This window comes from Pterocles gutturalis, unplaced genomic scaffold (assembly GCF_000699245.1).
Source record: "Pterocles gutturalis isolate BGI_N339 unplaced genomic scaffold, ASM69924v1 scaffold11597, whole genome shotgun sequence".
NCBI classification, from domain to species: domain Eukaryota; kingdom Metazoa; phylum Chordata; class Aves; order Pterocliformes; family Pteroclidae; genus Pterocles; species Pterocles gutturalis.
Window position 1 is genome coordinate 2,397 of NW_010108019.1, and position 15,351 is coordinate 17,747.

General features: G+C 37.0%; 1 protein-coding gene across 1 annotated transcript in view; it reads left to right on the plus strand.

Moving 5' to 3' along the window:
* Positions 1-201: 201 nt before the first annotated feature.
* PARG (poly (ADP-ribose) glycohydrolase) overlaps positions 202-15,351 on the plus strand; it is a 66,604-nt gene continuing 51,454 nt past the window's right edge. The window contains exons 1-7 of the mRNA XM_010072479.1: positions 202-260; positions 2,805-3,788; positions 5,939-6,122; positions 7,257-7,379; positions 8,672-8,755; position 9,797; positions 9,853-9,926. Of these exons, the coding sequence (XP_010070781.1) occupies positions 2,848-3,788; positions 5,939-6,122; positions 7,257-7,379; positions 8,672-8,755; position 9,797; positions 9,853-9,926 (1,407 nt within the window). The 5' untranslated portion in view covers positions 202-260; positions 2,805-2,847. The remainder of the gene's footprint in view (positions 261-2,804; positions 3,789-5,938; positions 6,123-7,256; positions 7,380-8,671; positions 8,756-9,796; positions 9,798-9,852; positions 9,927-15,351) is intronic.

The window sequence follows — 15,351 nt, forward strand, 5'->3', positions numbered from 1 at the left end:
ACTGATACAAATTAAACATTGCGTCACGTGTTAATAGTGTTGGTGTCTGGATGCTCCCTATAGTAGAGATTATAATGAGGATTTAATTGAGGTGTTTTTATCTTCATTCAGTACAAGTTATCTTATTCATATGCAATCATGTTGTAGTTTTATCATGTTTCCTGTAATAATGTAGTGAACTGTGGTTTTTCAGTTTGTAAACAACGGACGATTACCACTTGGTTGGAGAATAAAGGACCCAAGACAACTGAGTCCAAAAGGTAAAATGTACAGCATACCTATCCAAAAGTTGTGTTCCTTGAGTGGGCCTGTGGGGAGCTAAAGATGCAGGTTGATGTTACAGCTAGCTACTGAATAAAAGGCAACCCCATTTCTGCTGCTTTCCTTACCTTGGCTCGTCCTCTTGAGTATAACTGACTGATGGACTTCCACTAAAATAAGCTAACTAATCTCCCACCCCTCCCCCTAACCCCCCCAAAACCAAACTTTTTTGCTGACTTAGCTTCCTGAAGCACCTCACTGTTTAGGTGACTAAATACCCTTCCTCCTGCAAAGAAAAAGATGGGAACCTGCTGCAAGCGAAGGCGAAGTGGGACTGCTGCTTCCAGTGGCAGCCAAGCACTAGATCAAGTTAGCTGTAATATCAGTCTATGTCCTCAGTAAACAGCTCTGCTTTTATTTTTGTTTAACGTGGGGCAATAACAGTTACAGATTTTGACTGACAGTCCTGCATTCAACTCACAGTAGCATTGTTAATTTACAGCCAAAAGTCTGTTTTGGTTTGTGTCATTGGGCTGTGATTGTAGTGCATGTGCAATTTAATTTAATTTGGACCAGAATTTACAGGTGCTCACATGTGCATTTAAGTTACTCTGTGAAAGGTGTTATAAAAATGTTTTGCTGCTGAATGACGCCAGCTAGAGTTTGATATTTTCTGCTAACGTAGTCTGTGAGGAGCAATGTTTGCAAAGCAGCATTAAAATTAAACTCCGAAGAGCTTAACTATCTGGTGCAGAGGAGTATCAGATACTACCTTTCTATAACTGCAATTGTAAATGTGGTCGTTTATTTTTCATTGATAGTGGTTAACAAATATAAATTGAAAGCCATAGTGGTGTTGAAATGTTTAAGATAAACTATGAAAACTTGTGATAGTGATTAATACAAAAGTACAGAAGGCTCAATTGCAGGCTTATAGGTTGCAGTAAAGCAGAGATATTAAGAGGATGCTTAAGGAGAGATTTTTTTTTAAAAGATTCATGTTAAGAATATTGCTTTTATATGCCCTGCTCCAGCGTTGCTGACAGATTACCGCCTAGTCATTTTCAAGCAGCAGGTTAGTTGTGTAAATGCTTCTTCACATGTCTTTCTATTGCAGTTGACATCGTAATTTTAATTTGTTTGAATTTGAAAGCTGTCTTTGTGTTACAGTTGATTTCTCATCTTAAGTTGACAACAGGTGTTGCCAGTACCTTTAAACAATCCTTCATTGAGATGCAGCAGTAACATAACTTTCATTTTTGTCCATCAGAATTTTCAGTGCAGGAACAAATGTATAGATGGGGAATTAAATTATCATAACATAAAACCCTCTAAAATCCTTTTGTTTTCAAATAATATTCCTATGGGTGAAGTTCCAAGCTGTCATCTGTTGCTCCAAGTACTTTTTTTTTTTTTCTTTTTGTTCTGTAGTGGTGAAGGTGTGAATGCTATCTCTTTATCCAGAGTGCTCTTTTAGAAGAGGATCTGTTAACATTCATGGAGAGGATTAATGCCTAAAGGAATCTATTAAGATGTTCAGTTGTGTGATAATTGTGTATATTTCTGCTTAGTGTAGATGGGAAACTGGGCAATGATCAGAGGTACAGAGTTTAGCATGCTTATTTTCCATTGGTTATATGCAATGTTGTAACAAAACATTAAGGAGAAGGTGTTGTTGAGAGCAATATGTTCACTGAGACTAATAATATTTTTTTTCATGTTCATATGGCATCTAAGTATTTTTCTTTATTGATACACTGATGCAAAAATTAGTACGTAAGTGTGAAATGACTTCCCAATGTCTTCTTGAGAAGTATCAGCTGGTCATACAACACTCGCTTCATTTCCCTGTGTGACTGTTAGGACACATTTCTTTCTGTTCTTTGTGTGTGACAGCACAGGACATTAGGAAATTGGGTTGTTTTTATCTTTAAAAATAATTCACCTAATGTGTCTTTTAATTTTCCGTATCAGTTCTAAATATGTTTTATACTTCTGTCTTGTGTTTTTTTTGAAGTGTCAAGGGCTGCTTATAAATGTAAGGAAGTAATAGGGTGTTTTTGATGCTATGGATTACTGCGTCCTGCTCTTCTAAAAGATGAATTTGTAGCTCTGAGGGAATGGCTACAAAACCATTGATTTCCTTGCTCACTGTATTTAACTGATTAAAATGAAAGTTAAGGAGGACTTTATCATAACTTCTAACTTTTCTCATCTGAAGAAAACATCTAAATAACAGCTTAATACTGTTTAGATTTGAAAATAAGGATAATGAGTCACTGGAATAGATTTCTAAGGTAAGCATCATCCTTTGGAGCCTTTAAGTGGACATAGGCTGTTATTGAGCTGTACCCCCCAGTGCAGTAAAACTTGTTGATCCCAGTAGAGCTTACTTACAGAGTACAGTGGGTAAAGTTCTGTAGTTTCTATTGTATGTTTGCAATCATTCCTTTAAAAAAAATATATATGTATACACAGAAATTTAATTTGGAGATAAGACATTCAATTCCAAAACATTGAATTCCTTTACTTCTCTTCCACAGCTTACACAGCAAAATTAATAACAATACTGAAGCAAATCCCAAGATGACTTCCATTAAAAAAGAGAACTTTTGTGAGCATGATAGGAAAAAGCTAGAGAATATTTGTCAGCAAAATTATTCAAAAATATCTGTGGAAGTTGGTGCAAAGCATGTAAATTTGCCTCAGACAGGTAGCATGTACAACTGGGATGCTGCCGACAAAGATCCATTCTTGAACACAGAGCCTGTGAAGGGGACGCAGTCTGGAGACCTCTTTAAAAACGCCAACATTGATCAGATGCACAAAACTGGCAAGCAGGCTCAGAGGGGCTGTGAAGAAAGTGGTGATAATTGGACTCAGAGGAAATTGTCATCAGGCCGGTCTTTGAAAATGGGAAATACAAAACCTTCTTCAAAAGACACTGAGACAGATGGACAAGTGGCTTCATGCAATTCACAGAAGCTGAAGAGCTGCGATTCTGCCTCTTTAAAAGGCGAACAAGAAGGAGGGGATGTAGTTCCGGAAAGTCCACTTTCAGATGCTGGTTGTGATGCTTGCATATCTAATCTTGGAGGTCCTGGGAAACTGAGCAGATATCCAAGCTGTTCAGGGGATTCACCTGCTTTTGAGAAAGAAAGTGAACCGGAGTCACCAATGGATGTAGATAATTCTAAAAATAGCTGTCATGGGTCAGAGGCTGATGAAGAAACGAGTCCATTTCTTGATGAGCGCGAGGAGATTAATATGTCAAAATCCGTAAACAAGTCTTTTAGAATTCAATATGGGGATACTGAACTGGAGTCAAGAAAGTCACGTTTTTCTGCTAAGGGCTGTGAAAGCTTTGAGGAAATAGATAATTCTGTTAAAGAGGATGGTCTGCATACAAAGTCACCTGGGATCTCTCCTGCTCCGTCATCAGACTGCAAAGGTGCAAAACAGAGTATAAAGAGGGACTCCAAAATCACCTCTCACTTTATGAGGATACCTAAAGCTGAGGAGAAAAGGTAGTGTTCTGTCTGCCCCTTCATTTCAAATGGCAGTACAGGAGTGCTTTATGAAGTGTAGCTCTAGTGCTCGTTATTTCATTCAGAATGTTTGAGGAAACTGATGTTTTCTTTTTTTTTAGTTTAATCTGTCAAAAAACCTAAGATCTGTTTTGTTGAAGCATCAGTGCTGCTGATGCTTTGATTGGAATAGACGTGAAAAATTTCACTCTTGAAAGCAGTTGTAGAGATGTGTGTGTGTGTTTTTCAGGGTTTTCTTTGGCTTTATGTGTAATTTGGAAGAGAGGAGGACTGGTGATGACACATTGCAGCAATGGAAACAGAAGCCCTGAGCATGACCCAAGACTCTGTATGCTAGATGTTGTGTAAGGATGAAAGGATAATCTCTGCTCTGAAGAGCTTAGATTTTAGTGGGAGCTGAGAAAGTGAATAAACAGCAAAAGAGGAAGTAGAAACAAGAGGACCATGTGTGTTGGTGTAATAAACAATTATCTTGGTAGACTGGAGTCCTTAAAGTAGGGCAAGAAAGCAATTCTGAACATCTTTACTGTGAGGTCCTTTCTGGATGTGAAGAGCAGCACAAACCATACCTTTCAAGGAAATTAACAAGTGGGTGGCAGAGGGTGGCTAACTAGCAGTGGGAGCTTGCAACTGAGAAATCTTAAGAGACGAGTAGGCTGAAAGTGGATTTTGAAAGAAAAAAAAAAGGTAGTTTTTAGGAAAAATGGATGGATCACTAATTTAAATGAATTGCTGTTGAAACAAAGCAGCAGAGGTTTGAGGCTTGTGTTTGTGAGTGGTAGAGCATTGTGTGTTACGGTAAATCCATGTTGGAGAAGGGAAACTAATGCAAAAGTTTTGCTGTGTAGATAGATGGGAATCCTAGCAGTGCTTTACAAAATAATTAGTAAGGTAGAGTATGAGGCTGTAGAGGGTTGTTTCCTTTTTTTTTTTTTTTGAGCCTGAACAAGATGAGATGAAGATTATAAACCACAGTGTCAGGCAAAATACTGGTGTTCTCAATAGTGCGTAAGAGAGCAATTAGAAAATCCTAAAGCTTTCATCCTGATTTTGTTAGACCAGGTCTACAGCAGACAGTAGAATTACTTGGATCTTAAATTGTGGAGAAAGAGGCAGTAGCATATCAAACAGATTTCAGTCATCAGTAATGCTATGCCAGAATTATCCTTTGGCTCTCAGATGGGCTTGTACCCAGTGTCAGGCCGATGTGGCTACACCATTTGCATGTGATCAGCCAGGTTGGAGGCATTGTCTGCACCTGAAGATACTGGCATAGGCCAGTATATATATATATATATATATATAGGACACAGCAAACAGGTTCGGCAACATCTTTATCCAAGGGTGGAGTCAGTCCTGTAAGGGGAATTTAGAGGTCTAAGCAGTACCTCAAAGTGTAGGCTTTTAACTTTTCGCATTTACTCTGAGAACTTTCTCTTGCATGAGAAACATCTGGTATGTTACATCAAACATAGAGGAGGTTCAGGTTTTTCTTCCCCAAAATATCTCAGATCCATGCAAATACCTTAATCATTGAAGAGGATTAGGTCATCTGCTCTTCCATGTATCTGAATTTTGCAAGGTTTTTTTTTTCTATTACTTTTGAATTTCTACTTTCGTTGCAAATATTGTATGCCTGGCATGAAAAATACAACCCTAGTGAGAAGGATGATTAAGAAGTTTCTTGGGTTTGTTTTTTTTAAGTTTGAAGAAGGAATATGTGCACCTGTGCATGCACATGTTTGTATTCTAACAGTTGAGAAGAGTCTGTAGAGGGTGTCCTGACAAATGAGTCTGTCTTGTGTCCCTGGATAAACACATGCTGTTGAGAAAGAGCATGACTCTGTAGAGGAAAACCTTGCTTTGCTAACCAACTCCAGTTCTGTGAAAGTGTTTATTAGCCTGTAGAGAAGAGTGTTTTCGTAGACATCACGTGCTTGTGTGTGCTGGGGAGGAGGCTGGTGGTGGAAGGGGTTTACCCCAAATAAAGCTTTGGCCTGGGGCCACAGCAAAGGCTAGCAAATACACTGACTGGTATAAATGAAACCCTGGAGTGGAAATTCATGCATTTGCCTACCAGGTTTTTCAGTGGGAATAAAATGTCTCAACGTATTTTATTTTGACAGCAGGAAAGAAAAGTGTGAATTCAAACCCCAGAGGCCAGGAAAGAAGATTGCTAAATATATGCCACCTCCTCTTCCAATGAATAAGAAATGGTTTGGGACGCCAATTGAAGAGATGAGAAGAATGCCTATGTGTGGGGCCCGTCTTCCCCATCTGCGACCCTCAGCCAATCATACAGTAACCGTCAGAGTACGATAATTCGTTGTGTTACCTGAAATCAAATTTCTTACTGAATTGTTCAATAATATGAAATGCCAAATGTTAGTCTTATAGTATTAGCAGGTTGTGGAGATCTTTCTTTGCCATTCCTTGTGAGCAGACTGGGGCAACTGATTTTCTTGAAAATTGACTTTGCTGATGCAGAGAATTATGATATTAAGATCCAGAAGAAATGTAATTATGGTTTTACTGCCTCTGGCTTGTTAGGGACAAGTATTTTTCTTTTGCATAGGTCGTAGGTGTGTGTGTGTACGTACTTGTTTGAAGTTGTAAATTGTGGGAATTTAAATAAGTCTGCAAGTAAAATTTGTACTTCAACATTTTCATGTTATTAATAATTCTGTTTTCAGTTCAAAATATACGAAAGGCTCAAGATATTCAAGATATGAAAAAGACAAAGAATGAAGAGATGTTTCTAGCAATTTTAACACTGCACTTAAGGGCAAATAGCTCAGATTTGATCTAAATTCTTTGGAGTAGTATGCAGTCAAATTATTGTTGAAATAAAACATGTGGACAGAAACTTGTAGGGTCATGGATAAATCCCAAACAAAAGAAAAGCACATCAAGTTTAAATGCAAATTCTGAGAGAGTCAGTGCTGCCAGAAGGCTGTATAGCAGATTAAGTCTTCAAGAATGTCATGTTATTTATTTTTACATTCCTGATATTCTGTGGAGTAAACTTGAAATATTGCTATATCTATGATTTCTCATCCTCTTCAGTGTTATTTCTGCACATGACTATGGTTACATTTGAAACTACATTTTGAAAATATTTGGCTGAAACTATGTAGTTACTTAAATTCATAAATGAGAGGAAGTCTTGAGCTGATAATTTGACATAAAATAATTGCATGTGTTGAGTGTTTCAAGAGGTCAAATGATAAGGTTCACTTTCACCAAGTATAACATAAGAGTAACAGGTGGTGTGTTTTCTGAATGAATATCCATCCATCTGTGGTCAGTCTGTAGCTTTCCTCTTTCCAAAAAGGTTTTTTATAGATCAGAGCTTTTTAAAACTGCTTTTGCTTGCTTTTCATTTCTTCCATTTAAAAACTTTAAAGTAGAGCCTGTGCTTTATTTCCCCCTCCTTCTGTGTTGCAGGTGGATCTCTTGAGGGAAGGAGAGGTGCCTAAACCTTTTCCAACTCACTACAAAGATTTGTGGGACAACAAACATGTTAAAATGCCCTGCTCAGAACAAAATTTATACCCTGTAGAGGATGAGGTAAGACAGAGTATTTACAGGTCTGTAATCAAGTAAGTTTGTTTACATATAGATGAGTTTTCAGTTTACTGCATTTGCTCAATTGGCAAACTGTGTGTACGGGATTGGAAAATCAAAAAGATTAATGTACCTGGTCTGAAAAGCTGTTTTCTGGGTCATGGTGCTTCAGGCAGAGCAGAAGATTTTTTGTTCTTTTGTAGTAATTATTTTACCTAGCCATTGGTTTGATGGTGTATATATTTCTATACTTATAGGGGCATATCAAATTATATTCCATATAAGTTATATGTTATTTTTTGTGTGTGTATGAAGCAATTTGGGATGACAACAGATGTGAATTAGTTTGTAACCACATTCTGATTACAATAGTCTGTCAGGTATTGCTGATAGATTGAGATGTATCTGACTGCTGTTCTGTTAAAACAGTGCTGATGAGAGTAGAGGTGGCCCTTCATGATTTGTTCATCTGGTGTTTCTTGTCACTGCTTGAGACTCACTTAAAGATACCCACTGAATACTCTAGACTGTGGTGAATAAAATGAGCGAGTGTATCCTGTAGTGAAGACTGGGTAATGATTATTGATACTTGAATCTGGAAGAGAGAATTTTTGTAGCTCCTAGGAAATACTCTGTCTTTTCATTTATCAATTTTACAGACACAGTGTAAAATGAATTTAATTAATGTTTCAGAGATAAGTGTTGATGAGATCTTTGTTGCCATTTGGGCAAGGTGAATTGTCTCTGCCCTTGTGGTAGTCTCATAAGAAATATCATTATTGCTTGTAATGGGCAATAAGACTTTCTGTTGAGGAAAAATACCAAGGATGTCTTAAATTTGAGTTGACGCAAGAGTTGGCTGTAGCAATATGCTTTTATAATCTGTGCTCTTCATGTTCTTAATACTACATTTCTATAAGGTTAGTTTATATTTTTGAGTTATGGATTTTATAAACTGTGGTCATGTTTTAGCTGCAAAATCCACTTTCTTCACAAGGAATGTACTGAACATTATTATCTTGAGATGGCAGGAGGAAGAGTGCTGCATACGTGAAAAAGAGCTCTTCACGAATTTTGTGAATGCTTCAATTAAAAATGAATTCTTAAAATTCAATGGACTAGAAGTTGCAGAAGTACTTCACAGTTACTCAAAATATGTGTTTTATTTTTAAAGAACTTCACAAATAAAGCAAACTTTATTTTAAAAAATGCGTCAAGGAAGACAAGTATTAGTAAATATGTATTTCTGTTTTGAATAACTTTATCTGACTTTGTTTTGGACTTTTCTTTTAAAGAATGGAGATAGAACTGCTGGAAGTCGATGGGAACTCATCCAAACTGCCTTACTTAACAAATTTACTTGCTCGCATGATTTGAAGGTAAGCTTGTCAGTTTGAAATGAAGTCTATATACACGTAAGTACGTTCAAGTTCTCCGTGTACTGTTCATGATTCTGGCTTAGTCCTATTTGTTTAATCAGTTATAAAAATAGATATTTTTTTTTTTTAAATGTGTTCAAGGGAGTCCCTAATAAATTATGGGTCTTAATGAGTCTTAAGTGTTACCGTTGAATTTATTAGGTATTATTAAAATGAATTCTCTTTTTTAAGTCTGCACAAATCTGCTTTTGTCCAGTGGTATCTACTAGTTTGTGGTGAATGTGCCTTGTAGGCTTTTTCTATAACCAGACGGTAGGGCCATGCACAGGTGAGAGTTTGAAACAGTAACTGTTCACGCTAGTGTACTGCACTAAAATTGCAACAATTCAAGCTGCTGAAAGAAGTCTGTAAAGCTTGGAGACTGAAGCTCTGTTGATAACATTTATAGTTCTCATTAGCTTTTAATGAATTGTGTTTTGGAGCAGCTTAGAGTTGCTATTATGTTTTTTGTGAAGAATAATATAATTTATATTATACCCCAAAGGCAGGGAAGGAATAGGATGCAAAAGCTCCAGATAAACATTAGAAGAATAAATAGTGCTTCCCTGACAGCCCTTCAAACTTCCCTTGGCAATACTATTTTATTGGGTATTTTTTTCTTGAGAATTTTTTAAAGGGGGTGGTTGTTGTAACGGGCCTATTTCATTTTGTTGTGGTTCTGATTGTTTAAGTTCCTAAACTGGTAAAATTTCTGCTGTTTTGCTGAGGGACACTTTTTTTTGATATTTTTAAAGAGGGCAAGTATGGGGTAGGGAATGTTTAGCTTGTGTGTTGTACACGGATCCAAGCATGCCTTGTCTTGTTTTGTGCTAGGAGGAAAGACCTGTAGAGTAAAGCTTATTCAATGCTAAACCTAAACTAAAAGATTCAGTATCGTGGAGTCACATCATATTAATAGAGTTTTATGGATTTTGTTAGGCTCTGTAACAGGTTTTAGCCACTAGATGGTACTGTTCCTTCAAAAACAAAATTTCATAAAAGGGTTTTTTTACTGTTAATAAGTGCGTCTAAACTTTATCTTGTTGTGCTCTTTAAAGAGGCTATACTGAGATACAATGTTGCTTATTCCAAGAAATGGGATTTCACAGCTCTTACAGACTTCTGTGAGAAGGTAAACCAGGTTGATTTAACATGGGAAGAAAAGTAAAATACAAGTGACTGTTTTGGCTATATGTCTCAATACTTTTGGCTTTATTTCCCTTTTCAAGAGTAAAGGTTTTGCAGTCATAGTCTGTTTGGACACCTATTTGGCTGGTAACTTCAGTTGAAATGATGATTATACTGTATAAACTGGATTAATTTTAAAACTTAAGTGGATAATTTGTATGCCTCAGTAACAACTAAGGTTACTGAAGGTAGGGTGATGAGTGCCTTTTCTCTGTTTAATGAAAACTAGATTTATTAAGAAATTGTATTAGTATTTCCAGTGTAATGGCTTCTTGTTTTAAAAAGTGTTTTACTTGTTCAAACAACATTAATGTTATATTACAGCAGTGTCTGTATGCACTGTGCTTTGCTGGTCTAGCAGTAAAATTTTGCTGTGTACTGAGATGACTAATTTAAGCTGTAGAGTCTTTGAAAGACTGGGGTGGTTTTTATGACTTCACGTTACCTTCCTGGAAGAGGATGGAAAAGAAAAATAAATAGTAGGTGGCAAATGCAAGTTGGACTCTTATTAATGTACATCCTGACTGACGATCAGAAACTATGCTAGTTCAAGCAGTATGGGAGATTAAATGAGATGCAACAGCAAATGTATTTTAATTCAGCCAGCTCACCAGTGCTTTTAAAACACATGTTTTCTTGGGAGGGGCTTGCTAAGCTGTTTTAAGGTTTAGTGGAAACTAAATTTGATTTTAAGTTAGTTTTGTTAGTTACACATGTTTAAAATAGATGTCTGCTTTGCTCATGATCAGAGGAACTGTTCTTTCTATTGCCTATTTCTGCTGTATGTAGAGACTACTATTTTACAGAATGAGTTTTGTTTTGCGTGCAACATGGCATTATTGACCATACTGGTGGTATCATAATTGCTGTCCATGAGAGCTATGGTGTTTGCCCATCTTGGTAGTTCAGTGCTCCGTCCTCTCATCTATGGGGGTGTCTCTGTTTTTCAGGCTGCCATGGCTGGAAAGTATAGGCTGTGGACATTTGACTTCTTTGCTCCTATTGACCCTTGTACTAGCCAAAATTAACTTGCCCTATTCAACTGTTCACTTTTGTGTTATAGAAGAATACATATTTAAACTATTAGAATGTTTTAAAGTACAAGCAAACTATTTATTTTAAAATCTGACTCAGGAACGTACGAGATTTGCATCGTACTGCTACAAATGCAGCTGAGCTCGTCCTGATGTGTTCATATCGTGCATCTGGGAGTTTGGAAACTACAGGTGATTAGATTCAGAGGTCATCAGACAGGAGAGTAATATCAGCTTTCTCCAGAGACAAGACAAGCAATAGGGAAATAAACTATGTATTGGGCATCAATCTTTCCCTGAGGGTGAAAAGGCAATTTTTGTCACCTGGGAATGATGATTTATTTGTGAGGTTCCCAGATGAAACGAGAGCTGTTTCAAAACATGGATTTTAGACCAAAGTGAAGAGTGTGCAGCAGTGTATTAAATAAGGAACAGTGGCTCCTTGTAGACCACACGAGCAAAATCTTCCACTGGCTTTGTTTATTGAATATATTGAGTTTTGTGAACAGAACATGTGTAGGGGATACATCTTGTAGAGTGATATTTAAATCTTTTCTATGATTAAGGGATGTGCAAACAGTTCAAGTTTTGTAAGTTAGCAACACATCTGCCTTCAAAGGCTGTTTGCAGTCTGCTTAATTGAGCAGCTATTGAGTGAAAAATTGAGATCCTCTGTGTAAACGACCTAAGTATACTAATTCTAGTGAAGTGTAGCTTTTGAAGTTACTGTACTTGGGAGTTAATGATTAAGGGCTTACCATTGGCTTGTGTGTTTTCTTGTTTATCTTATGGTTTTGGGAGAACTGGGGGGCTGTTTCAGGTGATGTTTGCCCAGCAAAAGTTGAGGGGGTTGGTTGAAAGGAAAGCTGACTTGAGTAATTAGCCCAAAGGGAGGGGCAGCAGCTCAACAGGAGAGAAATAGTAACAAATACGTATTAAAAGAAAAATTAAAACAGAGTCTATGATTCTCAAATATCTATTTTTTGGGGTCCTACTGACTTCCAATACATTCTTAACCAAGAATTCTGAGGTCTGATTTAGAAGGGAGCTGGGTCAACAAGTCTAATGATGTCCATTTTAGTGATTCATTTAAGGCCACTATATTCAGATATTACTTCAGTAGGTCTGTGCTTGGTAAATTCTAAAGTACCATTTGTTATCTTCTGATTCTGGACACAGCTGACCTTATCTATGAATCTGTTAAATGCTTTAATATCAGTCTTACATTGTGTTTCCTATTGTGATAGTTTCCTTCCAAGCTACACAATCAAAATATGCATTATTTTTAAATCCTACTTGTAAGATACAAATCAATTTCCTTCTAATAACAATATTTACCATTTTCTTGGACTTAAGTTCATTTTCCTTTAAGATGAAAACCCTTCTGGCTTTCTTAATTAATGGGAAATAAATATCGTATATGTGAGCCAGGTTTTCTTTCCGAAACAACATACCCTGATACACACAGGCTGACCAGCTTTATAGTTTGTCCAAAGCACTGTCAGAAGAGGGAGCCCTCACACTATTTTCAACAGATTCTTTTGGTTGTCAGTTAGTGTGTGGAAGTAAAATTCCTATTTGTACAGTGAAATAAACTTGGGAAGCTTGGGGTTTTTTTGTTTCTTTTAAAAAGTTCATAGCATCCGTCAATAATGTACAAAAAGCTCTCGGTATCTTGTTTCTTCCAGACATCTGACAGTTTTGTCCTCTGTGGAATTTCCACACAGTTGTGTTGATTTGTTTTGCCATCTATTTGTTAATATTGGCAAACAGGCTTATGATTTATTCAAGTTATTACTTAGTGGATGAAAATTATTAGTGCTAACATTTTTCTTTGTACTTGCAAAAATCGTTGTCACTTGGAAGTCATCCTTGCATTTGTTTTCCCAGAGCTTACCTAGAAGCCAGACAGGGAAGAGTGAACAACAATCAGAAAAGGAAATGTGAGGAAACTGCTGTAGATGGAGCTGTCTCAGGACCTACAATGTATTGTAGATGAGCTTTATTTGTGTGAATGATGATAGGTTGGGAATTTATTGCATGCTTTTGATCAACAGTGCTACACACTATAGTAGTTTTTAGCTTTCTTTGTTGTAGATTTGCCCGTCCACTTCCAGGCAACACCAAAGTCTTTTGTTTCTTCGCAAGTCCGTGAAATAAAAAGTCTAGTGAGGTCATTCAAGGCTTATGTCTTAGACTAATCTCCAACAACAGCAACTTCATTTAAAGGGAGAAGTAGGGCCTTATCATTTAAGACAGTCACATGGTCTGCTGCTTTAGATTGGGCCTGCTTGTTCTGGACATGCGTTGTTTTTATTGTATTGCTTTAAAGTCTTTTGGAGCTTAAGCATAATTCTTGTTAATGTGTTCCAATGAACTCTTCCTCTAACTGCTTCCATCTGTCCTGCTCTTTCAGGAACAGAGGGGTATTTAAATCTGAAAATGACATGACATTGTATAAGCAGCGCATAACTTTAAAGATGATTTTTCTTTTAAATTCAGTTTTAGTTGTGTAGTGTACAAGAACTTAAGTCAGCAGGATTTATGTTGTGAAGCTTCAGCAACCTTCATGATAGAGAACTTTTGTCGTCATTAAGATCTGAGCTCTTCTGAGATGAACCAGTCTCACAACTTGTTTTTGTCCTTTGCACTAGAGCTGTGTCAAACTGAATTATTTGGTTCAATCTAAAACTTAAGAGATTTAGGAGCAGTGCTTAAGTTAATAACAAATCTACCGAAAAATATGTAAGACATTTTAAGTGACAAAAAGGAACTCTGCAGGCAATGAAGCAACAATGGGTACTTTTATTGCTCGCATGGTTTAATTTCAGACCTCTAAACTCTTTTGAAACCTGGAGAACTATAGCATTTACAACATTTTAGTGTCAGAAAACAAAGGAATATGCTCAATGCTTTCCAATTCTTACTTGCAAGTTACCTAAGTTATAGGATCTCTAGATATGCTTCAGTAAAAGGATAGAATCAGGTCTAGTTATCTGATTTTTAGCTATTCTTGACGCTTTTTTGTAGATGCGAAGCGGAAAGAGGGACATATGTATGCATGACTGTTAGCATATAGGATTGCCCAAATACGTGTGTTTGAAAGGTTATTTTGTGAAATAAAGTCTGTGCTATTCAGTGCTGAAAAGGATGTCATTGAAAGATAAACTGTAACCTCTGGTGATTACTTTTGTATTGAAAATTGCAAATAGTTTAGATGTAAGTTTTGTCTCTTAAGAAGCAAGGACTGAAGACTGGAGTTTGGGTAAATTTGTGTGACATAGACAGTGATTGTCTCTGAACTTCTGTGAGTCATCTGAAAAATTAATTCCAACACATCTTGCAGATGTTCACATTGTAGTCGTAACTATTTTTATATTTGTCTGGACTCTGAGCTCGTTCATCTTGATGGGAGGTTTGTGTCTGTGAAATGGAGAAGATAAAATGAGAGGAGTCAGGCATGGTGTAAAGGAATGTAATAGTTTCCGTATGAGGAACATCTAAATAGGCTAGGACTGTTTCATCTTTTCGTCTTAGCTGAGAGAAGTCAGGAATGGGCGTAACAGTTGTGTCCAAAATGTATATAAGAGAGGGTGAAGAGGAAGTGACTGTTCATTCTTCTTGTGCAACATTAAAGGGACACCAGATAAGTGTTCTTAGCAGGTAAGGGTTTCAAAACCAGACAACAGTTATTACTTAGATATTCAGTAAAAGGCTGTGGAACTTCTTGTCAGGGGAAGTAGAGGATGCTACTGCTTTACATCAGGTTTTGAAAGGATTTGGAGAAATTGCTGGTAGAAAGGTCCCATTGACGTCTACACAGATAGTATGATGGACTCTGTAAATCTCTGAAACTCTTTGCTACAAGTAAGAGTTGTGAGGAAGTACTGCTGATTGCTTGCTTTTCATGCTGTTAGACTTTTCTTGGCATCTTTTGTTGATCCCTATTAGACAAATTTTGGGGCTTTCATGAACTTTTGTCCATTTTTACATTCTTACGACTTTGAGTTGAAGTTAAGGCAGAAAGGGCCTTGTCATGCAGGCCCCATTGTGGCATAGTGCCCATATGAGACGTTGCAAACAGAAAGAGCATAGGGATCTATACACTAGCCTCTTTTAGGAGGACAAAATAATAAAGGTAATTGACATTTTAAATGAACCTCACTTGAAGGTGCTTATGCCTTTTAAAATTTGTTTTTCCAGACTCCTCCAGGATTTTAAACCCTTGGTGCCTACTTGGTGCAAGTAGGAGGACTTCGAAGGGGATACGCTATTGATATCTTTGCAAAGACGCTTTCTCATTGTTCCCTGTATAATAGTTTCTAACTTGTTGGA